Source organism: Mesoplodon bidens (genome assembly GCF_964165515.1).
Source record: "Mesoplodon bidens genome assembly, chromosome: 2".
NCBI lineage: Eukaryota > Metazoa > Chordata > Mammalia > Artiodactyla > Ziphiidae > Mesoplodon > Mesoplodon bidens.
The window spans coordinates 77,817,433-77,841,450 of NC_138177.1; the positions used below are offsets into that span (position 1 = coordinate 77,817,433).

The following is a 24,018-nucleotide window of genomic DNA, read 5'->3' on the forward strand; positions in this document are numbered from 1 at the left end:
AACCAGATGCAGTCTAAACTCTTTAGCCAGAAATGGTTGATACATGTTAACCAAGCTTTCTCTTTACTAAGTTCCATCTCCATATTGAGATCATCAGAAAGTTGCTTATCTAGACATTACTTAAGCTTCCCTCAGAATTATGACATTTGGAAGGCTCATAAGAAAAAGGGCTATGTAAAGTTTTCTCCCCCTTCTATACTCATTTCCCAGATTATAATCTTTTCACTGCTTTAGTGTTTCTTTTTCTCACAAACAAATGTAAATCCTTTTGGAAATGGACAGGTTGATAGAAAGCCAAACATTCCCCAAGTCTGAAGTTCAAATGTGTCTTGTCCAATAACTCTCTGCCCAGTCCAGCTACTATGCCTTTGCTTGGGCTCTTCCCCCTGCCTGCAACAACTTTCCTTTCCTTTCTGGTTTAATGAAGCCCTTCCTGACTATGCTAGGCTTCAAGTATCTTTCTTCTCCCAAGAACATCTGTAGCACTGATTCAACACGCCTTTAACAACACAGCAATTCACCTCATATGCTAATTTCTCTTTTAATGTACAGGATTACTTGCAACTCATAAGGTCTGGTGGTTCCTTAGTCACAATTTAACACGAAACAACTGGGCAGCTTTTCCTTAATAGTCCAGGGCAAGAGCAGTAGTGAGTGATTGTATGCTTTCCTTAGGCTGACCTTGATGTGAGATGAATTGCTGTCTCCTGAGAACCTGTATATGCCGGTTGAATGGGGCCCAGGTCCTCAACTCTTACAAATACCAGACTGTATTGAAGGGAAGAAGGCCGCAGTAGTTTATTCTCACCCAACCCGTTTGGATCCCGGTCCTCCCTCTCTCTCAGGGTTCAGGGAGTTCCTCGAGTTTTCTTGCTCCCGCCCAGGCAGGGCGGGCTCGTGTCCAGTTGAGGGTTCTCCCTCCACTGGGCGGGGGTCCGCGCTTGTATGGCCAGGGCGTGGACCGGCCCAGCCAGCTCTTCTGACAGCGCCGCGTGGACCAGCCGATGCCGTTGCAGGGGGCTCAGTCCCTCGAAGCGAGAGCTCACCACGGCCACGCGGAAATGGGTTTCACTGCCTGGTGGGACCGCGTGGCCGCCGCTCTCATTACGCAGCTCTAGGACCTCGGGGTTCAGCGCCTGCTCCAACTTTGTGCGAATGGCAGCCTCGACGGGACCGATGGCCCCTGATCTGGTGCTGCCCCGGGACACACAGACGCGGCCAGCCATGGAGAACAGGCTTCCGACCAGCTGCCCACTCAGCATCAGCTACGGCAGAGACAAGGACCGGAGCAGTGAGGGTCAGGGCCTCGCTCTTGGTGAGAGACCAGTCTCTCAACCACCCCAGCCCCCACCCCCAGGCCAACGTCCACACTGGGAGCCCGCCTAGACGCGACAGTGAGACGCGAGGCACCGCCTCTTTCCTCTGTGTGACGTGGGGGAATCTGGCCTCCAGCCGCGAGCAGCTGAAGGGAGGCGGTGGATTAGAGAGAGCCCGCGCGCGAGGCACGTTCCTTACTAAGAGGATTCGCAAAGAATGAGCTGGAGGTTGCAAGAGTAGGGTATGTGCAACTCCGGGCTTTTGGTTGAACCAATGTCCCTGTGTCCCCTCTGAACCCCAGGCTGTGCCCTTTCTACCTTGCATTCAGTCTTCGCCACCGCAGCTCCCACTCAGGGCCGGACTCCTGACGTTCCGGGAGAAACGCAGACTTCGCGTCCTGAGGCACGCTGGGAAATGGAGTCCTCGCTACGCAATAGACCGGGCCGGCACCACGTGGTGCCCTGAGGGTTCTCGGGAACTGTAGTCTCTACTTCCCCCGACTCGTGAGGGGGTGGGAGGCTCTGAACCTGAAGAATTGTAAAGAAAACGGGAACTTCTGTGCAATTGATATTGAGATTATTCGATTCATTTTATTGACAATACATCTTGTAGATCATCTAGCCCAACACCCTTATTTTACATACAAGAAAATGGAAGTCCATTTCATTTATTGAATACATAATTATTGTGCGCCAGACCAGTCCTGGAGGCTGGGGAGGTAAGACAGGCCCTGTCCTCAGGCAGTTTACAGAACACTGGAGAAGATGGATCAGTGAGCGGACAGTTGCAATACTGTGTGCTAAGGGCTGTGATGGGACTAAGAGCAGGATGCTAAGGAGGCATGTCGTCCAGACTTGGGGGAGAAGAGAAAACTTAAGGAAACAGTTTACAAGAGGCACAAAAATCCCTTTCTCAGCCCGTCCTAGTGTGGTAGCTGTACGCGCAAAGGCCAGGAGGAGAGAGAACTTTGGGGGAGTGGTTCCTTTGGGTGTAGTTAGATATGGTTGGAGCCCACGGGGCAGAGATGATGGTCATGGGAAGCTGAGTGAATGTATAGGCCTGTGGGGAGAAGGCCTCATTAGGCAGTTTTGTTTTTATCCTAGAAGCAGTAGGAAGCTAGGGAAGGTTTTCAGTGGGGATATAACAGGATGAGATTTTTCCAAGATGATATATAACTCGTCAATTCAACCAGTATTTTATTTTGTATCCTAGTATTTTGTAGATTTCTCCATATATGTATTTCCCCAACTCTTAATTTTGAAAAATTTCAAATCTGCAGAAAAGTTGAACAGTGCAAAACAGCATCCTCTACCTTTCACTGTTTTTTACATTTATATATATTATATACTTATACATATATACTTTTGTGTTTAAGTACTTTATGTATACCTATATACTTTAAAAATGTATTTCTATACTTTTTTTGAAAATAAGTTGCAGATAGCATGACATTTCACCCTTAGGTACTCCAGTATGTATCTCCTAAGAACAAGGATATTCTCTTATATAACTACAATACCCTATCACATTCAAAAAATTTAACATAATGTCAATTGCAAGGTTAGTACAATGAGCACCCCATTTATTCTTCACCTATATTTACTGACATTTTACCAGATTTGCTTTTTAATCTCTCTCTTTTTTTTTTTTTGGTATGCGGGCCTCTCACTGTTGTGGCCTCTCCCGTTGCAGAGCACAGGCTCCAGACGCGCAGGCTCAGCGGCCACGGCTCACGGGCCCAGCTGCTCCGCGGCATGTGGGATCCTCCCGGACCGGGGCAAGAACCCGTGTCCCCTGCATCGGCAGGCGGACTCTCAACCACTGCACCACCAGGGAAGCCCTAATCTCTCTTTGAATGTGTGTATATAATAAAAATATTCTTTTCATTTTTGCTGAACCATTTGAGTTGCGAAAATCTTTACATTTCATTGCTATATAATTAAGCGTATATCTCCTAAGACAAGGATATTTTCCTACATAAGCGCAATACCATTACCACACCTAAGACGTTTAATATTTGTTCAATACTATTATTAATATATAGTTGACATTCAAATTTCCCCAGGTGTCTCATTACTGCCTTTATAATTTTTTATTTTTCGAAAGCCAATCAAGGATCATGCATTGCATTTAGCCATCTTTAAATTTTTATTTTGCAAAGATCCCTGGCTGCAGTGTGCAGAACTGTAGAGGAGGTAAGAGTGCAAGCAGGGAGACCAGTTGGAAGGTTCGTGTAGCAGTCTAGGTGAGGGATGATGATGACTTGGACCACGCTGGTGGTCATGCAGGTGAAGATGGAAATAAATTGTGGCTATAAGATATACATTGGGAGGGTAAAACCCACAGGATGTGGTAATGGGCTAGTTACGGGAGGGAAAGTATGAAGGATAACTATCAGGTTTGTGCATCTGGATGGATGGCATTTGTTCCCTAAGATACAGAATATTGGAAGAAGCACAGGTTTGGAAGGGTGGGGAAGGGAAAGACTAGGTGCCCAATTCTGTTTTGGACTTGAGTCTGAAGTGTCTTTATGATATCCAAGAAGAGATGTCATGTTGGATGTATGGTTCTATGTGTGTGTATTTTATTTTTAACTTTTTCTTAGGTGCTTTCAGAGTTATAGAAATACAAAAATAGTACAAATAATTCTTGTATACCCCTCACCCTGATACCCAGATTATCCAAACATTGACATGTTATCATGTTTGCTTTGCTTCTTTTTATGTATCTAACTACACATATATAATTATTTTTCTGAATCATTTGAGAGTAAGTTTCAGAGATAAGTCCATTTACCTCTAACTACCTGTGATGGTTAATTTTATGTGTCAACTTGACTGGGCCACAGGGTGCCCATATATCTGGTCAAACATTATTCTGGGTGTTTCTGTGAGGGTGTTTTTGATGAGATTAACATTAAAATTGGTACACTGAGTAAAGCAGATTGCCCTCCCTATTGTGGCTGGGTCTCATCCGATCAGTTGAAGGCCTGAATAGAACAAAAAGGCTAACCCTCCTGGAAAAAGAGAGTTCCTTCCTGCCTGACTGCCTTTGAACTGGGACATTGGCTTCTTTCCTGCCTTCAGACTTGAATTGAAACACTGGCTCTTTCTGGGTCTCCAGCCTGTTAGTCTTTGACTGGAACTACAGCATTGCTTCTCTTGGTTCTCAAGCCTTCAGACTTGGACTGGAATTACACCATCAGCTCTCCTGTGTTTCCAGCTTGCTGACTCACCCTGCAGATCTCAGGACTTGTCAGCCTCCATTGTCATGTGAGCCAATTCCTTATAATAAATCTCTCTTTTTTTCTCTCTCTCTCTCTCACTTGTTTGCTCTTGCCCTCTCCATATATATCCTATTGTTCTATTTCTCTGAAGAGCTCTGACTAATATATATTTGCTAATATGTATTTAGTAAAAAAAAAAAAAAAAAAGACGTTTTCTTATATAACCACAATGTAATTGTCAAATTTTGGAAATTAACATTGATACAGTACTATAGTCTACAGATCTTATGCAAAATTTGCCAATTGTCCCATAATGTCCTTTATATAAAATGAAAAAAAAAATTCTGGGCCAGGATCCAATCTAGGATCACATGCTGTATTCAGTTGTTATGTCTCTTTGGTCTCCATTAATCTGGAATAGTTCATTAGTCTTTTTGTCTTTCACGACTTTGACATTTTCGAGTACAGACCATTTATTTTGTTAAATATCCCTCAACTTGGGTTTGTCGAATATTTCACTCTGATTCAGATTTAGGATATACATTTTTGGCAGGAAAACTGCAGAAGTGATATTGAATCCTTTCACTGAAGCATATAGGGGGCATATAATTCAATTTGTCTCATTGTTAGTGATAATTCTGATTAATTGATTAAGGTGGTATCTCTCAGGTTTCTCAATTGTAAAATTTTTCTTTTTCCCTTTGTAGTTGTAGGAGATACTTTGAGTCTATGTACTATTCTGTTTTTCATTAAGCTTTTGTCTACTAGTTTTAGCATCTGAGAAGTGCATGTGAAGAGTCTCATTGAAGATGAAATGAGACCGTGGGCTGGGGGAAGGCGGGGAAGTGGGTGAGGGGAGTGAAATCACCTGGGAAAAAAGAATAAAGTGAGAAAAGAATCAGATTTTCTATTAGAAGATCACTCTGGCTAGTGTATGAGGAATATATTAAGGGAATGGGAAGAGAGAAGCAGGGAGAAGAGGAGAAAAGCCTTTGGCAGTAGTCTGGTGCAAGATAATCTGAGTGAACGCAGGAGACAGGCTAGAGAGAAGTAAATCAACTAGAGTGCTGTTAAAGAGATGGAATCTCTAAGAAGGACTTGTTTTTGGCGATGGCCTTGTAATTTGCTAATCCAGTGACACTGGTGGGGAATGGTGGGAGGCTGTGGTCAGAGAAGGCCTTGCTGTGGAGGGGACATTTAAACAGAGATTTGAATGACTAGAGGAAACCAATCATGTGGAAAGAGAGATCTGGCCAGAGGCAATGTATTCACTGCATGTGTTATGCCAGACTCACTGTTGGCATACTTGGGTGTTCGGTAAAATGTACCGGGTGGATAGTGAGCTAGTATGTGCATAGAGAGGGCCGACATTATTATTCCTGTTGCAAAAATAAATGAAAGCTTTGTAAGTTGCAAGCTCCCTAGGGCAAGTTTAGTGTCTTTGTTTCTAATAAAAAACATAGTCATGACAATATTTACTATTTAGTGAAGGTTTGTCATGGTCAGATTAAGAGTCTTAGAGGCTTTAAGCACTGAGACATTATGGTGGCCGCCTCATGTGTAATTAAAGAAAACAAAACGAAAACTAATAAACACTAATCTGTAATGTGAGGAGTAAGATGCCCAACAAAGTATTCATCTTTTTCCTATGATGATTACTTCAGTATTTGTTCATTAAAAAATTAATTTGGGGGCTTCCCTGGTGGCGCAGTGGTTGAGAGTCCACCTGCCGATGCAGGGGACGCGGGTTCGTGCCCCGGTCTGGGAGGATCCCACATGCCGCGGAGCGGCTGGGCCCGTGAGCCATGGCCGCTGAGCCTGCGCGTCTGGAGCCTGTGCTCCGCAACGGGAGAGGCCACAACAGTGAGAGGCCCGCGTACTGAAAAAAAAAAAAAAAAAAAAAAAAATCCCAGAGGTGTTAAAGGAGATAAGATCCAGCCTGTTTGTGATGGTGTATGACTTTTACAAATGGCCTGCTCTGTTACATATTTTAATAACTCTGGTAAGAATGCTGGGAAGGGAGGTCTGGGTGGCAATAGATAGTAACTGAACCTGATAAAATTTGTAGGATATTGGCCTATCTGGACTTATCTAATAAGGTTTTATAGCTAGATGGAATTTAAAGTATTAAGTCTAATTCCATCCCTCTCTCATGCTCTCTCACTCTCACTCTCTAACTCTCCTGCTCTCCAGCTCTCCCTCTCTCTGTAACAGAGGGAGGAAGCTAGGCTGGGTAAGTTAAGTGACTTCATGAAACCCATAATCTAGTTAGTGAAGTAGTGTGCTTGGAGGGATGACGAGCACAGTCTTTGAGTCAGGCAGACCTTGGTTCTAATCATGTCTTTGTAAGTGGCTGTGTGACCTTCAGCAAGTGCTTAAACGCCTCTGAGCCTTGGTTTGCTTATCTGTGAAACAATTACAGTCATCCTTCAGTATCCATGGGTTCTGAATCTGAGGGTTCAACCAACCGTAGATGGAAAATATTCTAAAAAAAAATCTGGAAAATCCCCAAAAAGCAAAAACTTGAATTTGCCCTGCCCTAGCAACTATTTACATAGTTTTACACTGTATTTACAACTATTTACATAACATTTACATTGTATTAGGTATTAAAAGTAATCTAGAGACACTTCATCTGGGAGGATGTGCTTAGGTTATACGCAAATAGTACACCATTTTATATAAGGGACTTGAACATCCTTGGATTTTAGTATCCACTGGGGGTCCTGGTACCGAGGTACAACTGTATATCTACTTCATAGGTAGCCCCTAACATAGGGCTTATCTCATAATAAGGGTTTAAGGTAATCTCTTTTCCCTTTACCCTTCCTAACAGCACAGGCTCACTGTGATAGAAGTAAAAAAGAGATCAGGAGGTCAGCTGGCCCCTCAAGCAGGGCCTCGAAGGGTACCAGAGTTGTCGTGGGGTCCCTACTACTGTATTTTGTTCTGTGCTCTGTAGGGCTGAAAAGTTGACACTATTAGAACTTCCAGAGCTGATTGCCTTCTTGGGGAGAGAGTTACACTAACAAAATCACAAGAAATTGATGAATAGGTCAGAATTCAAATTAATTAACTTCTAGTGATAGATATATCTTCCCATACTGGTTCTCCCCTTCTCAGTCTCATATTTTTATCCTAAAGTAGAATAATTGGAAAGTTGTTAATTGAGAGCAGAACCTGAGCTAAGAGGGTTGGATAGTCTTCAGAAACATTTTACCCAGACTATGAGAACAAGCTGATGCTTTCACCAGGGAACCTTCTATAATAGCCTAAACCTTTGTGTCTAGCAGACACATACTCTTAATGTTAGAGAAGCACAACACATTCCTACTGTAATTGCCCCATTTAGATGGTATGTGGACCATATCTTTCTATTAACATGTGCATCTTCTGAAATACTATAATCAGTTTGGCTAGAATTATCTTCAGTTGCATCCTACTATTGAGGAAACACTCCCATTACTTTTGACTGTACTTGGGTGTTTCACAAATCTATACCAGCATCTTACCAGGGGTAAGCTCTACAGATAGCTGATGTTAACTAATTTTAACTTACAGAGTTCACCAGATTTCCTCCATTTTCTAGAAGCATCTCATTACAGACCTCTTTGTACTAGTCTCAATTATCTGTATACCCATTGCCTGATAGGTAGCATGTACTCAATAAATGTCAGTTGAACACAGGTGAGGATAAAAGAGGAACACTAGAAAAGAGCTCAAGGAGAAAAATTTAAGTCTATTCTTTTATCTATAACATTCTACCTCCTGTCTTTGATAGGGACATAGTGAAGGGACAAAGTAGGTAATTAAATAGTTAATCCCACTAGGGGATTGTAAGTAAAGAAAAAGCTATGGGAGACCACTCTAAGTTAATGATCACTCAATCAAGCAGGCCTGCGTAGCAACAAAACTATGCAACAGAAGCATGAGACATACCCCAAAACAATAAAACAATGGTGGCATGAGACCCACATCCTGCCCAGTGAGCTCAGTAAGCTGATTCCAAGGGCATGCTTCTCTGCACACACTAAAAACAAAAAATAGAAGGAAAGGGTGACATTATACTGAAACCTGAGATGATTTACCATTTTTAGTAAATGAGAGCCTTTTTGCTCATTTCCATTGCACCATGACAGTCCCGACTTGACCAAGTAGGGACAAGAACCTCCCTCCCCACCCCACCCCCCACGACGTGGAGGAGGAGCTGATGCTGGAAGTTTGACGTCTACTCAAGAATGAGGAAGAAGGTGGTCTTTTCCCCCTCCCCACTTTTCCTTTGATTATAAAACTGTACCCCACTAAGTTCTCGGAGCACAGCACCCTCTCACCCAGCCGCTTGGGAAGTCTCACAAGTGTCCTATTCTAATAAATCACTTATCTGTCACTTTGCCTCTCGCTGAATTCTTTCTGCGCTGAGACATAAAGAACTGAAGCTCCCTGGAGACCCCAGATGCATTTCAGCGGTTTCAGCTTTATGGGATATTCAGAAAAGGGTGAAAATGGGGTGGGGATGTAAAACTCCCAGGGATGGGAAGCTGAGGAGAAAGAAATGGAACTTTCAGGAAAGATTTCTATGGAAGGTAGGTGGAGGATTACACAAACGAGTCTCTAGGGGCTGTTGCTGAAGTCTAAGAGAGGCAAACAAGAGGATCATGGAGGAAAAGGCTGAAGTTAAAGAAGTAACACTGGATATGCTGTTGGGATGCAGGGAACAGTGGATTCTGGTTTAGGTACCTGGAAGATTGTTGGTGCCATTCAGGTAAAGAGAGCAAAGAGGAGGGGGTGCGTGTGGGGGTGTTTGGATGAGTTTGCTTTTGGATAGGTCGAGTTATTGGGACAAACAGGTTGAAGTATCCAGTCAGCAGTTACGTATATGGGTCTGAGCTTCTGAAACAAATTTGGGTGTTAGTTGAAAGCATGGATTTGGGTAAGGCTCTTCGGGAAGAGTGAAGAATGGAGGAGTGTGGGGGAGGGGCGAGTAGGGAGGCAGAGCCCAGCTGGACACCGGGATTTAAAGACGGGCAGAGGAATTTGGTGTTGCCAGAGTTGAGGGGTGGGGGTGGGGAGAAATAAAATTAAATAAATAAAATAGGTTTAAAAAAAAAAGGGCAAAGGAACAGAAGCAGGATGAGGAAAGACGAAGGGCGACATTTTGAAAGCCAAGGGAAAGCCGCCTTCAGGTTCAAGGCGGTTTTGGACGCCGCCCGGAGGTAAAGAGGAGGATGACTAATTCTATGCTAGCCTCGGTCAAACTGGAGTCCGAAGAGCAGTGGCGGGTGGCAAGGGGCTAAGCCACACCGCAGACAACGGTAAATTGAATGGGGGAGGCCTTAGTAGCACTATATTCTTTAAGGAAGTTTAGCTTTGACGAGTCAGAAAGGGAGGGACTTGGAGGGTAATTTAGGGCTCAAGGGGATAATCAACTTCAGAATTCGGTACCCTTGAGTGGGAGTAACTCTACATCTGCCGGAGGCTCTCTGCAGTCCTTTTGGGTCCTTCTTGGGATTTCCCTTGGTGAAAAAAAACCTACCACTCTTAAGCTGGAAAAAAATTGCCACTCAATAAAAAACAAAACAGCGTGTTGCTTGAAAGCCTTCGCTTTAAAAATCCTGGCATGCAAATAGGGGCTTTAATGTGGCTCACAGCGATTGGTAGGTACTTACCAAGGCCGTCATTTCCTCGTAGTACCAGATGCAAACGAAGAGTCTGCTTTCCGCTTTCCTATTGGCTGTTCGATCGGACTCAGGTTTTAGCCAATCAAACCACTTCGCTTCACCCCTCCCGGTAGCTCTTATAAATTACATCAAATGGGTTATCCTTGCCACATCCTTCTCGTTGAAAAAGAAGCTGTAACTGCATTTTTAGCCGTAATGTCAGGACGCGGAAAGCAGGGAGGCAAAGCTCGGGCCAAGGCCAAGTCGCGCTCATCCCGCGCTGGCCTTCAGTTCCCCGTGGGGCGAGTGCACCGCCTGCTGCGCAAAGGCAACTACGCCGAGCGAGTGGGGGCCGGCGCGCCAGTGTACCTGGCGGCCGTGCTGGAGTACCTGACAGCGGAAATCCTGGAGCTGGCCGGCAACGCGGCCCGAGACAATAAGAAGACGCGCATCATCCCTCGCCATTTGCAACTAGCCGTGAGAAATGATGAAGAGCTCAACAAGTTACTCGGGGGTGTCACAATTGCCCAGGGCGGCGTCTTGCCCAATATCCAGGCAGTCTTGTTGCCCAAGAAAACGGAGAGTCACAAGCCTGGCAAGAATAAGTAATTAGGAGGCTTGACACCAACCCCACTCACCCCAAAGGCTCTTTTAAGAGCCACCAAAGTGTCAAATGAAGGGCTGATCACGAAACAGCGCATTAGCTCTTTTTTTGAAAACTTGGGTGGCTCTAAAAAGAGCCTTTGGTCTTTGGTTCACTTTGTCTGGATTTATTTGCTTTTGGCTTTGTGGCTTTCGGTTTTCTTTGGTAATAGAACGGCCTGAATGTTGGGCAAAACGCCACCCTGGGCGATGGTGACTTTGCCCAGCAGCTTGTTCAGTTCCTCGTCGTTGCGGATGGCCAGCTGCAGGTGACGAGGGATGATGCGCGTCTTCTTGTTGTCTCGGGCCGCGTTGCCCGCCAGCTCCAGGATTTCGGCGGTCAGATACTCAAGGACTGCCGCCATGTACACGGGGGCACCAGCCCCCACCCGCTCAGCGTAGTTGCCTTTGCGTAGGAGACGGTGCACTCGCCCCACCGGGAACTGCAGACCTGCGCGGGACGACCGCGACTTGGCCTTGGCGCGGGCCTTGCCTCCTTGCTTTCCGCGGCCAGACATAACTGAATATAATGCTACAAGGCCTAGAGCTCAGATTCTCGCAACAACCAGGATTGAAAGATCAGCAATTGGAAAGCTTTTATAAGCTTTCCTAGGGGTGGGGTCAGGAACGAATTTTTCATTGGTCCTAAATTGGCTCCAGAAATGGCCAATAAGGTCAAGAGTCGGTGTTGTTACGTAGCTATTACTGATAACGCAAGGTCTCTACATGGCCCAATGGAAACGTAAGACTTTTGGAGCCTTAATTTGCATACAGTGGTTATAAAAGGATCAGGCCCGCCCATTCTCATACTACTTTTCTTTGCTAACGGGTGTTGTATTCTACAATGCCTGAGCCGGCAAAATCCGCTCCCGCGCCCAAGAAGGGCTCGAAGAAAGCTGTCACCAAAGCTCAGAAGAAGGACGGCAAAAAGCGCAAGCGCAGTCGCAAGGAGAGCTATTCTATCTACGTGTACAAAGTGCTGAAACAGGTGCACCCAGATACCGGCATCTCGTCCAAGGCCATGGGCATCATGAACTCGTTTGTCAACGACATCTTCGAGCGCATCGCGGGCGAAGCGTCGCGCCTGGCGCATTACAACAAGCGCTCGACCATCACCTCCCGGGAGATCCAGACGGCCGTGCGCCTGCTGCTGCCCGGCGAGCTGGCCAAGCACGCCGTGTCCGAGGGCACCAAGGCGGTCACCAAGTACACCAGCTCCAAGTGAGTCCCTGCCGGGACGCGGCGCTCGCACAAGTCGCCGGGCCGCTTGATTTTCCAAAGGCTCTTTTCAGAGCCACCCACCTAATCACCAGAGAAGAGCTTTGTTCACTTGTTTTCCCTCAGTCTCTTCTCACAAAGTAAGTTGCAGTAGTTGGATAAAAGTAATGGCAAGTGGCACACGTAGCTTTTTAGGCCCTTATGACTTGAGGTTCCTGGCGCGTGATTGGCTTTGCTTTTGAATCTAGGCCGAGTCAACTCCTCACTGTGCTGCTTAGATTTCTTATGAGTCAGTTCTAAATTAGGATACTGAGACTGCTCCTTCCCACCCTCTGCTCGTAGACTGTTGTGTCCTGGTGGCTCTGTTGCGTACGTTTCATCGGTGTTCTAAAACAAAGTGAGTGATTTCGGCCATCCTCATTTAAGAAAGGACCCCAGGACGTAAGTAAGCCCGGGTTATGCGAACACTGCATCACAGCCCTGAAGAATTCTCCCGAGAGTTTGGCAGCTGCTTGGGTGCCCAGTCACCAGTTATGCCCTGCGACGTGACCTGTGGATACCAGTAGTTCGGGGTACTTAGGACTGAACCCGCGCTGCCTGGTCTCAGCCTTTCCCTGATTGGACGACATGAATATTCAAAATCTCGCGCCGCTCCAGAATTCATAGATTCCGGTTTCCACCGCTCACTTTGGTGCTTTGGAATCCCTGTTATTTTTTGGTTTGTGGATCATTTTTGCATTTAATTCTCTTATCTTGGAATGTTTCGGCCTCAAGTAACTGTAAGGCACTAGTCATTTTAGTCTGGGCTCAAACGTCACCTCTCAGAAACCTTCCCAAGTCATCCACTCAGGAGTTTGCGCCTCCTTCCTGCCTGTCCTGGGCCCTCACTCTATTTTATCTTCCTCCTAGCAGCGGTCAGAAATTGTCTTGTTCGTTTATATTCTTGTTTATGGTCTTTCTCCTCAAGCCCTTGACAGAAACTTTGCTGGTTTGGTTTTCCTCTATATCGTCAGTGCCAACCAGTACTGGGCGCACAGAGGACACTTCAATACTTATTGAATTAATATTTGTTGAGTTAATTTTTCTGTCCCACTCCTTTTTTAATCGCTTCCGTGGATGGATGGGTGCGGTTCATTTTCATTAGATGTATGTGAAGAAGTGATGAAAATGGAAATGCTTTTGGAGCTCCTTCCCCAAGTCTGTCCGTGGTCACCTCAGGGCAACAGCTGGGAGGAGGACTTTGTTAAGATTTTTTTTTTTTTTTTTTTTTTTGCTTTAAGGGGGAGGTGGCAGTTTTGTCCCTCCTTTATGTTTCTCAGTTTGGCCTAATCTCTTGGATTTTCATTAAATTCAGAACATTGGTCACTGGAAATCCTTTTCCTTTCTCTATTTATGACATCCTCCTTCCATCCTGATCCTTTGTTCCTCACGGAGATGAGCTTTTAATTTATGTTCACCATCTCATTTGCTTTTCAGGAGACCGTATACAATAGACAAGATTAATATCCCTTTAAAAACGAGATTGAGAGAAGCAAAGTGATTGGTCCACTGGTCATGCAGCTAACCTTGTCCACCTTTGTATCCTCAGATGCGAGGACAATTGTATTTTAGTTTTACTTCATGTAATTACAGAATGTTGAATCTTTCTGTCCAAGCCTTGATTTTGCTGATAAAGACACTGATGGTCTGATGAGTTATTCAACTCTGCTTTTGGATAGGGGTCCTGGAGTTAACCGCAGGGGTTTCATGAATCCAAATGGACTCCAGACATTATCAGAGACTGAATAAATCTATGTTTCTTATATGTGTGTTTTCAGATGTGTGTAGATGCTATTGTTATTAATAAAGTTACCAGTTAATTTAAAAGCTTGGCTGGATTATTGTATCTGCAATATAGTTTTTAACTAAATGAAATGAACAGATAAAACCACTACTGGGTCTGTGGAAAAGCTGAGTGCCTCTGACTTGGAAGATGAATATTTATAAACCATCAACCAAACTTACTTCTACTCCAGAAGTGCACTGGGGCAGAAATAGCCTGTTATGAGGACACTGTTAATGCTCAGTAATTGAAAAATACATGACCACAAAACCAAACAAAAATCACCACAAACAAGAAGCACTATAAACAAGATAGAAGAAATAAAGTCCTTAAAGTTTAGATGATACCTGCAGAGTACTTACTGTATGCCAGACGATGTTCCAGGTCCTTTACACATATTGACTCATTTAATCCTCACAAGAACCTTATGAAATAGTTACCATTATTATGTCCCATTTTACAAATGAGGAAACTGAGGCACAGAAAGGCTTCTTCTCGGAAACTCTCCAGAGAATAAACTCATAGTTCAATGTTTAACGGACTTGAGAAAGTAAGACCCCTCTCCGAAAACCTGGATTTTGGGGGAAATATTTATGCTTTAAAATTAAAATAAAAAGAAATACCGCCTGCTTTATTTTCAGCATGCACCCTGGATATGTCTATGGTGGTGGCTGAAAATCTTGGGTGGTGTGCTCTCATTCTCCATTCCAGAGACCATAGTTCAGCTCAGTTTAATTTGTCCCCATAGTTGTAGGGCTCACCAGCTGAAATACTTTTACTAATGTGAGAGAGCTTTGGTTATTGACCATGGGCTCCTCCGGTGTTTACTAGGCAGGAAGTTACAGAGTGAGAAAGGGGACGGAGGTGTTAGAGTTTGGTATTTTAACTCTGGAGGGGAGGTGATTAGTGATGGTGAGATTTATCCTCCGAAAGAACCTCTTTGATCTTTCTCCTTCTCAAACATCTGTATACATTTGCTTAAGTTGGAGTTAATAACAATACTTGTTATAATAATAATTGCTTCTACTTCTTGAGCACATAAATATTTACCTTGTCCTCTGCTAAGCGGTTTACAAGCATTGCCTCATTTAATCTTCACAACCACCACTTAAGATGGGTTCCATCCTTATTTTATAGGTAAAGGAGATTGAATTTCAGAAAAGTTAAAGAACTTGTCCAGGGTTGTTTAGGAAGTAAATGGTGGAACTACAACCCAGTGCACACTTTTAAAAAGCTTGATGTTCAAGGCCTTCCATAATCTGCCTCTTCCTTCTTCCACAGCTCTATCTCTTACTGCTATACAGGATTTCTGCTCTAGTTAACATGGTCTAGTCACCTTCCCCTAAACCCGTTTGCTCTTTCTCAGGGCTAGACTGGACTGCCCCTTCTTTCTGGCTTGGCCAGAGCTTTCTTTCAAGCCAAGGCCATAATCTTCCACCTCAAATGACATCTCTCAACTAATTTCTGTACCACCCTCATCTCTTCTTTGAACAAACAAACAAACAAAAACAAAAAAAAACTTTACTGAGGTATAATTGGCATACAATAAACTGTACATGTTTAAAGTATACTTTAAGTTTAGACATACGTATATACCTATGAGAACATGAGTACAATCAAAATAATGGACATATCCATCCACCCCCCCAAAAAAGGGTTTCCTAGTGCCCCTTTATAATTCTTCCCCCCTGCTCCCTTCACCAATGTCCTCCTTTGGCCCCATCCCTGCCCTCAAGCAACCACTGGTTTGCTTTATGTCATTATAGGTAGTTTGTATCATACAATGTATCATTTGTATCTGGCTTCTTTCACTCAGCATAACTGTTTTGAGATTCATATATATTTAGGTGCATGTATCAGTAGTTCATTCCTTTTTATTGCTGAGTAGTATACCATTGTATAGCCGCAACTGGTAATTCAGTTACTTGTTGATCGATAGTTGTGTTGTTCCCAGTCCTTCCTCCAGTTTTTTTTCTTTTTTTTTTTGGCTGCGCCCACATGGCATGAGGGATTTTAGTTCCCCAACCAGGGATTGAACCCGCGCCCCCTGCAGTGGAAGCGTGGAATCTTAACCACTGGACTGCCAGGGAAGTCCCCTTCCTCCACTTTTTAATGCACTCCAACTTTGTGTCGTGTTGGTTCCACAGATGAGCACAATAAACTTTCTGCCTTCAATTGGGAAGGAACTCAGATGGTGGATGAGCCATATACACAAATACTTATTCTATTCAAGTGGGAGAAAGTATTAGGGTTTCACTTTTGTTCTCCGAGGCTCAGAACGTCTCTAATCCATTTTATGTCCTGTGGCCAGAGTAGTCATCTAAAGCACAGACGGTGGCCTTCCTCGCTGACTCAGTTTGGCCTTCAAAAGAAAAACATGAGAGTAAAAAATGTAAATGTTCTTATACCATATTTGGTCTCACAACATGGTCTGGGGAGCTCCGCTCCTTTAAAAGGGAGGCTAATATAGCTCACAATATGGCTAATCAGTGGTTGTGACACAGGGAGGAAGCCTGAGGGACAGCTCTGTTCAGGTTTCAGACACTGACCCTTAACTAGAAGACTGTCCCTGTGGCTTGGGAGACTAGGTTTAATCATTCATTTAATATGGGTGATTGAAAATCTGTATCTGCTAACTTAATAAATAATTATTAAGTATCTATTAATATTATTAAGTTCTGTAAGAAAGGCTCCCTAGGACCACTCTGACTCCTGAGCATTGTTAGGCATGATATAATTAAGTCATTCTTTCATTCAGTGATTTATTGAGTATCTGTTAGATAGCAGGCAATCTAGTTTAAGGTTAAACGGAACAGAGTGGCTTCTGCCTTCCTGGACTTTTAGGGGCTAGAAGGGAAAATAGATATTATACAAGTGACTATAATAAAATGTGACACGTGTTAAGATGGGAGAAGTACAGGTACAGAGAGTGTAATGGAGGGAGGCCTAACTTAACACCGATGGGGCTAAGGAAGGTCTCTCTGAAGAAAGACTTGAAGGAGAGTGAAAGACAGCAAGCTCAGGGAGATAGGAGGAACTGCAAGAAATTTAGTATGGGTAGTATTTAGGGGGTGAGGGGGTAGGCAGGTAGAGCCAGACCTTGAGGGATTGGCCCAGACATATGGAAACGGACTTTAAAGAACCCGATTAGCTTCTGGGCCAGCATGACTGTGGAAACATCTGTACCCGTTCAAGCAACCTCTACTGCAGATGACACCTTGACCCTCGAAAGAGTGTCCATTCATTTCAGTGGCTTCCCTTAATGTGGAAATGGCTTCATCAGGCCATGAAGGCTGATGCCAGCCACCATCATGCTCTGAGGGGACCATGAGGTTCTGAGGGGGACTGTGAGATTCATAATTGGCCAAATGCAAAGGTTTGCCAATACCCAGAGCTGGTTGGGCTAGAGAAATGAGGTATTCTCATACACTAGTAGTGAGAGAAGAATTTGGTGCATACTTTTTAGTGGGTAATTTCACAATAACTATCAAAACTCTCTTTTTATATACGAATACAAAACAAAAGCCCCTAGCAAATCACTCAAAGATATTTGTGCAGGGATTGTAAATAGCAGCTTTTAAAAAAACGTATTTTTAATTCTTGATAATTGAGAAATTAAAACATATACACAAACAGATGCCAATGTACCCCTTATCCAACTTCAACAATTATCAACTCAAGGTCAATTATCAGCTCAAACCAATTATCAACTCAAACCAATTATCAACTCAAGGCCATCCGTCCTGTGTCATTTTGAAGCAGATCCCAGGCACCATATTATTTAATCCATAAAAATTTCCTTATGTTTCTCTAAAAGATAAGGACTGTAGTACCAAATCATGTCTAAAATAATTAACAATAGTTCCTTAATTTATCAAATATCTAGTTAGTGCTCAAATTTTTAATTTTAATCTACCTATCTAATCTAATCTATATGTTTTTAAAGTACTTTATCCGAATCTGAATCCAAATAAATCTACACACAGTGGTTGGGTGATGCCTTTTAACTCTAATGTATGTTTCCCATCCATCTCTTTATTTCTTGTAATTTCTTTGTTGAAGAAACTGGGTTGTTTTTCCTGTAGAGTTTTCTCAATTCAGATTTTGCCAATTACTTCCTGATGTAGTTTATCATGATCTTCTGTCTCTATATTTCCTGTAAATTAGTAGTTGGATCAGAGGCTTGATTAGATTTAGGTTTACTTCTCCACTCCCTGGCAAGACTACTTCATAGATAGTGCCATATATATATATATATATATATATATACATACATACATACACACACATATATATATATTTTTTCATATCAGGGGACATAATGGCTAATTGCTTCTCTTTTTGTGATAACAACACCTATTGATGCTTAATACTTAGATCCTTTAAATCACTAGGGGCTGCAAAATAATATTCTAGCACTTCTCTTTTATAAGCTGGAATTAAGAGAAAGCAGTATTATTTTTAATAATAAACACATAGAAACTACTTAGATATCTATTAGCAGGTGAAAAGAAAGTGGTAGGATCCCTTTTGGTATAAGTAAAAAAGGATATGTGTGTATGAATTGGTGTGTCTGCACTGGTAAGTAAGTAAAACATTTTTCTGGAATTTCATATATTAAAGCTAATAATAGTGGCTACTCATCAGGAGAGGAATTTGGTTAGTCCAGAAGGAGGCTTTTACTTTTTCCTTACATCTTTCAATATCATTTGAATGTTTGATTAATGTGCACTTAAAAACACTGTCAACAGAAGTAAGTTATTTGGGCAGTGTGGGATTATTGGCCATAAAAAAAGCCCAAGTGATGTGATAATAATTTTGGTGAAAATAATGTATTTCAGATACCTATCCTAGTGCCTGGCACACAGCAGATCCTTAACTTTTTTAGTTAATTGTAAAAAACAGTTTTTAAAATCTTCAATAATATAACCTAAACAGTAATAACAACAACAACAACAAACTCCAAAAGTCCTTGGGATTTATGAACTGACCTACAGTTCTGGGGCTGGGACTCCACTAGTCCCAATCCTGCGAAAAAAACAATCACTTTAAATTGTGAACATCCACTTTAAAGAAGGTATTCTCTGAAGCGATTTTCCTGACTGGTCAACTTCACTGATGAGGCTTCGGCTACAGATTTGGTCCTCAGCCAGGCTAGGAGACTGGGTCACAGAGCGAAACAAAATCAGGTGAAGACAATGCGTAGAACGTGCCTGGGAGAGTTGGTGTGGGTTACTGAGCAAGTCAGGAGCAGTATTTTGGGAGGATTATTCTGACCTTTAAATCTTTATGCTGACTAAGACTTGCAGGATAAATTGATGCTCCTGAATTTTACTCAAATTTTTTCCTAAAATTTGCAAATCACAATCTGAGGATCTCTTACTGTATTTGCTGTATGCATTTAATAGAACCATTTCCCCTGTTCTTATTTATCATTCCTTTTTATGTTCATTATTTGCTCCCTTTCAGACAATCATTCTAATTTCGCTTCTTTGTGTTCCTGCAAAAAGTGTATTGCTTTCTATGCATTAAAAATTATCCTCGCATACTATATATTCCACTTATGTGGCATTCTCGAAATAGCAAAGCTACTGAGATGAACAGATTAGTGGTTTCCAGGGGGTGGGTGTGAGGTAGGAGGTGGTTGGGAGTGAATTGTGGAGTTCTTTTGAGGTAACTGAACAGGTCTGTATCTTGATTGTGGTGGTGGTTAGAAGAATTTATACATGGAATAAAATTGCACAGGACTTGGGCTTCCCTGGTGGCGCAGTGGTTGAGAGTCCGCCTGCTGATGCAGGGGACACGGGTTCGTGCCCCGGTCTGGGAAGATCCCACATGCCGCAGAGCGGCTAGGCCCGTGAGCCATGGCCGCTGAGCCTGTGCGTCCGGAGCCTGTGCTCCGCAAGGGGAGAGGCCACAACAGTGAGAGGCCCGCCTACCGCAAAAAAAAAAAAAAAAAAAAAAAAAAAAAAAATTGCACAGGATTACATGCACACACACACACACATATGAATGCAGTTTAAAGAAACTGTGAAAAGTAATTCAGGTCTGTAGACTAGTTAACGGTAATGTACCAATGTCATTATCCTGGTTTTGATATTGTACTACAACTCTAAATCATGTCACCCTTGGGGGAAGCTGAGTGAAGGGTACATGGGATTATACTATTTTTGCAACTCTCTGTGGATTTATTATTATTTCAAAACAAAATTTTTAAAAAGCTGCAGAACATACTTTACTACTAACTAAATAGATGCAAAGTTAAACTAGAATGGCATATGCTTTTTCTGTTCCTACTGCTTATATACTCTTCTTTGGTACCAGACAATGTTTTAAACACTTTACATGTATTAAGTCATTTTATCCTCACAATAACCCTATAGGTAGGTAGTATTATTATTTCCATTCTACAGATGTAGAGATGGAACCACAGAGAGGTTAAGTAATGTGCCCACAGTCACCCAGTCATATCAGCAAGAATCATATCCTATCAGCCAATTGACCAAGCCAAGATAAAAATTCAGTCTCCTTTTAGTCACTGTACTACACCACTAATGTCAAAGAAGCAAGATGTTGATGCAGCATTTATAGCAGTTAACAATGTTAGAAATAATCAACAATTTAGGAATGCTGAAATAAGTTATATCAACTCTAAGGGAAAAAAAATTAGTAGTTAGACTTAGTCTAACAAGCCCAGTTTATTGATTTGTTTTCAAGGAGGGAGAGCACACACCAAAAAAACTGTGAGGTGTCTCACTAACAAAAGAAAAACATGGAGTTATTGTAAGCTGTGGGGAAGGATAAACTATAGAGTTTTGATGGGCTTAAAGCAAAGCAGGGCTGTGTGAAAGGAGGGACATCAGAACTAGGCTTTCAAGTGCATTCAGGGTCCTGTTTCCTTGGAAACTACAAAGTATTGATGAAGGTGGAATGTTGTGTTTAGAAATCTCTTGTTTGAAGTTTTGTACCTGGGTTGAAAACCAAGGCTGCTTCTCTGTGTCAGAGTGATTTAGGTCCTCTGGGCAGGAGGGGGACATTTCATTCTTACTGATATGATTTCACACAGCAAAAGTTCTGATAATCTACGATTTTTAAGAGAACAAAGTTTCTCAGTGAATAAGAAAGCAGTGGTCCCTCAAAGAAGGGGATTCTGACTCTTTATAGCTACAGCATGTCCTTGGGACTTGTGTTTCCTGCTAATTTTTGACTAATTCTTTGACGTTCATCGCAGCCTGATGAATGGCAGAACAGATTTTTTACTTTCTCAGTCCTAGCAAATGTCTACTTTCTCAGAATGCATTAAGTGGTATTGTGTTTTATATTTTATTCTCTTTTTTTACTTTCCCCCTTTCTAACGTATATGTTAGAAATTGGCCTTTCTTTCTCAACTCCCACAAAACCCTGCATCTCTCTTTTGTTATCCATGTTGTGATGTGAACATGCACTCTATTGACTGAAGTGCTGCATTGAACTCCAGGATGTGCAAACACCACATCCCCCCCCCACTCTCCCACTGACAGACCTCCACATTTGCTCCAATTCCCCATCATCACAAACATGCTGTTATAAATAAACATCATTGTGCATTTCCCTTATGGACCTATGTAAGAATATCTTTTGGATAAGAACTCTCATTACTAGGGTCATTTATTCTTTATTGAATGAAATAGTACCAGGCTCCGCTCCAGAATGGTAGGCTCAGACTTCCAACACCAAGGCATCAGGACTCCCATGAGACCACTTCCAGGTTAACGCTTGGGTCATCCAACTTTCTAAGTTTGGCCAGACTATCTGGTGTAGAGTGATATCTCATCTTTACTTTCATCTTCATTTCTTTGATTATTAATGAGTTCAAGCATCTCTACATGAGTTTGATAGCTTCTGTGTTTGCTTTTCTGTATATTGCTTACTTATAGACTTTTCCCAACATTGTTTATGGAGTAAAACCTAGCCACTCCATGGTTTGGCATTTGAGGCCCCTAAAACTGGTCACTGATGTCCCCAGTATGAAGAGCTCATTTCTCATTACTGCCCTTTGTCCAGGCTACCTGTGGTCCAACAACAATTCTTCTTTGTTTTCACTTTCCCTTCTGCCTGGGTTACACCACCTTCCTTAGCTCCCAATCTAAACATATCTCAGATCCTAAATATTCCTGAGAACCCACCTCAAATATCACCTCCTACAGGAAGGGTTCCCTTGTTTGCTCAGCTGGAATTGACCTTTCCCTCTCAGCTCCCACAGAGCTCAACCTGACTCTCTTTATCATCCACTACAATAAGCCTTCCACTTTTGTTATTCATGTGGGCATCACCTCCCCATAAAGACAGGCATCAGGTTATGTGTGCAAGAACAGAAAGATTCATAAGGCATGTTCAGAGAAATATTGACTTTAAAGAATAAGTACGATGGTTTTTACTTTATTCTTTGTAGTTTCCTCTAGCCAGTGTTTTTCTAACTATAGGTTGTAACTCATTAGTGGGTTATGAAATTGGTTTACTTGATAGAGAGCACCTTTTTCTCCCTTTTTTTAAGAAGAAGAGAAGAGAAAATATCAGAGTATATCACAAATAGTAAGTATCATTTTCAAAACCTGTTGCAATTTATATTCTTTTGTGAATGTGACTAGGAGGCCATGTAAAATGTGTTTCTAACTGGGGGTTGAGGTCAGGAGAGGTCTGTTCTACTGTACTGAAAGGGTCATAGAACATGCCATCCCAGAATGCCACTTTGGCATATTGATCATTTTGAGCTGTAGGCACTTGAAAAACAGGAAATGCAGGGACAGACTTTCTTTGAACTCCCCTTACCTGCTAAAGGACAGATTCTCCAAAGGAACTTAATTGTCATAAATGCCCTCCCCAGAGAGTTTCACTGACCAGGGAACATTGACTCTTCACAGGATAGGAGACCAGAAGTCGAGACCACACTCAGACAAACTTTGTCACAAACTATCATACCTCCCATCTATTCTTCATTTCTCCTCAAAGTCATTTCTTCTCCCCTAATAGGCTTGTGTCCCCTGTCCCCTTTCCCTATTAAGAAAGATATTTAAGTCTGAATTCTAAGCCACCTCGGTGTGTTACTCATTTTTTTCCTGAGTATCTACCATGTATACATGAGGTATACATTGTTAGTAATCTTCTGTTTGCTTTTTTCTTGTTAATTTCTCTTTTTATTATGGGGGTCTCACCTAAAAATTCAAAAGGTCAGAGGGAAAATTAGTTTTCCTCCCCTACAGTACATGTATTGATGTTATTTGTATCTATTGTGTATATCACTTTTCCTTGAAACACTGACTCTAATCCAAAAAAAAAAAAAAAAATGTAAAACACAAAACTTTGTTTTTCCCCCTGGCTTTAATGGAAGCAAACTCATGAATAATATTTTCAAAACCTATTTCTGGGGCCTCCCTGGTGGCGCAGTGGTTGAGAGTCCGCCTGCCGATGCAGGGGATACGGGTTCATGCCCCGGTCTGGGAGGATCCCATATGCCGCGGAGCGGCTGGGCCCGTGAGCCATGGCCGCTGGGCCTGCGCGTCCGGAGCCTGTGCTCCGCAACGGGAGAGGCCACAACAGTGAGAGGCCCGCATACCGCAAAAAGAGAAAAAAAAAAAAAAAAAAACCTATTTCTTTGCTTAGTTCATTTTCTTTTTCTTTTTTTTTTGAATTCTTCCAATTCATCACACCCCCACCCCCACCCCCACTTTCCCCACTTTGGTGTCCATAAGTTTGTTCTCTACATCTGTGTCTCTATTTCTGCCCTGCAAACCGGTTCATCTGTACCATTTTTCTAGGCTCCACATATATGCGTTAATATACGATATTTGTTTTTCTCTTTCTGACTTACTTCACTCTGTATGACAGTCTCTAGGTCCATCCACCTCACTACAAATAACTCAATTTCGTTCCTTTTTATGACTGAGTAATATTCCATTGTATATATGTGCCACACCTTCTTTATCCATTCATCTGTTGATGGACACTTAGGTTGCTTCCATGTCCTGGCTATTGTAAATAGAGCTGCAATGAACATTGGGGTGCATGTGTCTTTTTGAATTATGGTTTTCTCAGCGTATATGCCCAGTAGTGGGATTGCTGGGTCATATGGTAATTCTATTTTTTAGTTTTTTAAGGAA

General features: G+C 42.5%; 4 protein-coding genes across 5 annotated transcripts; 2 read left to right on the plus strand and 2 right to left on the minus strand.

Annotated features, from left to right (window-relative positions):
* Positions 1-773: 773 nt before the first annotated feature.
* On the minus strand, positions 774-10,319 carry BOLA1 (bolA family member 1). 2 transcript variants are annotated; one of them, XM_081224683.1, is made up of 3 exons: positions 10,210-10,319; positions 1,635-1,844; positions 774-1,265 (listed from the first exon to the last, which is right to left on the minus strand). In XM_081224683.1, exon 3 carries the CDS (start codon positions 1,260-1,262, stop codon positions 849-851), a length of 414 nt encoding a protein of 137 aa, XP_081080809.1. In that variant the 5' UTR covers positions 1,263-1,265; positions 1,635-1,844; positions 10,210-10,319; the 3' UTR covers positions 774-848. The 2 variants fall into 2 exon arrangements, with proteins under 2 accessions (XP_081080809.1, XP_081080810.1); XM_081224684.1 differs by lacking the exon at positions 10,210-10,319 and adding an exon at positions 8,483-8,541.
* Positions 10,320-10,340: 21 nt separating this feature from the next.
* Positions 10,341-10,813, plus strand: LOC308612294 (histone H2A type 2-B). The gene has a single exon (XM_081224682.1). It carries the CDS (start codon positions 10,354-10,356, stop codon positions 10,807-10,809), a length of 456 nt encoding a protein of 151 aa, XP_081080808.1. The 5' UTR covers positions 10,341-10,353; the 3' UTR covers positions 10,810-10,813.
* A 133-nt stretch (positions 10,814-10,946) lies between these two features.
* On the minus strand, positions 10,947-11,395 carry H2AC20 (H2A clustered histone 20). Its single transcript, XM_081224687.1, has one exon. The coding sequence runs from the start codon at positions 11,358-11,360 to the stop codon at positions 10,971-10,973; it is 390 nt and encodes a 129-aa protein (XP_081080813.1). The 5' UTR covers positions 11,361-11,395; the 3' UTR covers positions 10,947-10,970.
* A 276-nt stretch (positions 11,396-11,671) lies between these two features.
* H2BC21 (H2B clustered histone 21) lies at positions 11,672-13,926 on the plus strand. Its single transcript, XM_081225167.1, has one exon. It carries the CDS (start codon positions 11,687-11,689, stop codon positions 12,065-12,067), a length of 381 nt encoding a protein of 126 aa, XP_081081293.1. The 5' UTR covers positions 11,672-11,686; the 3' UTR covers positions 12,068-13,926.
* The last annotated feature ends 10,092 nt before the right edge of the window (positions 13,927-24,018 follow it).

Coding starts and splice junctions, on each gene's coding strand:
- BOLA1 (XM_081224683.1), bottom strand. CDS start 1,262: ATGCTGAGTGGGCAGCTGGTCGGAAGCCTGTTCTCCATGGCTGGCCGC.
- LOC308612294 (XM_081224682.1), top strand. CDS start 10,354: ATGGGTTATCCTTGCCACATCCTTCTCGTTGAAAAAGAAGCTGTAACT.
- H2AC20 (XM_081224687.1), bottom strand. CDS start 11,360: ATGTCTGGCCGCGGAAAGCAAGGAGGCAAGGCCCGCGCCAAGGCCAAG.
- H2BC21 (XM_081225167.1), top strand. CDS start 11,687: ATGCCTGAGCCGGCAAAATCCGCTCCCGCGCCCAAGAAGGGCTCGAAG.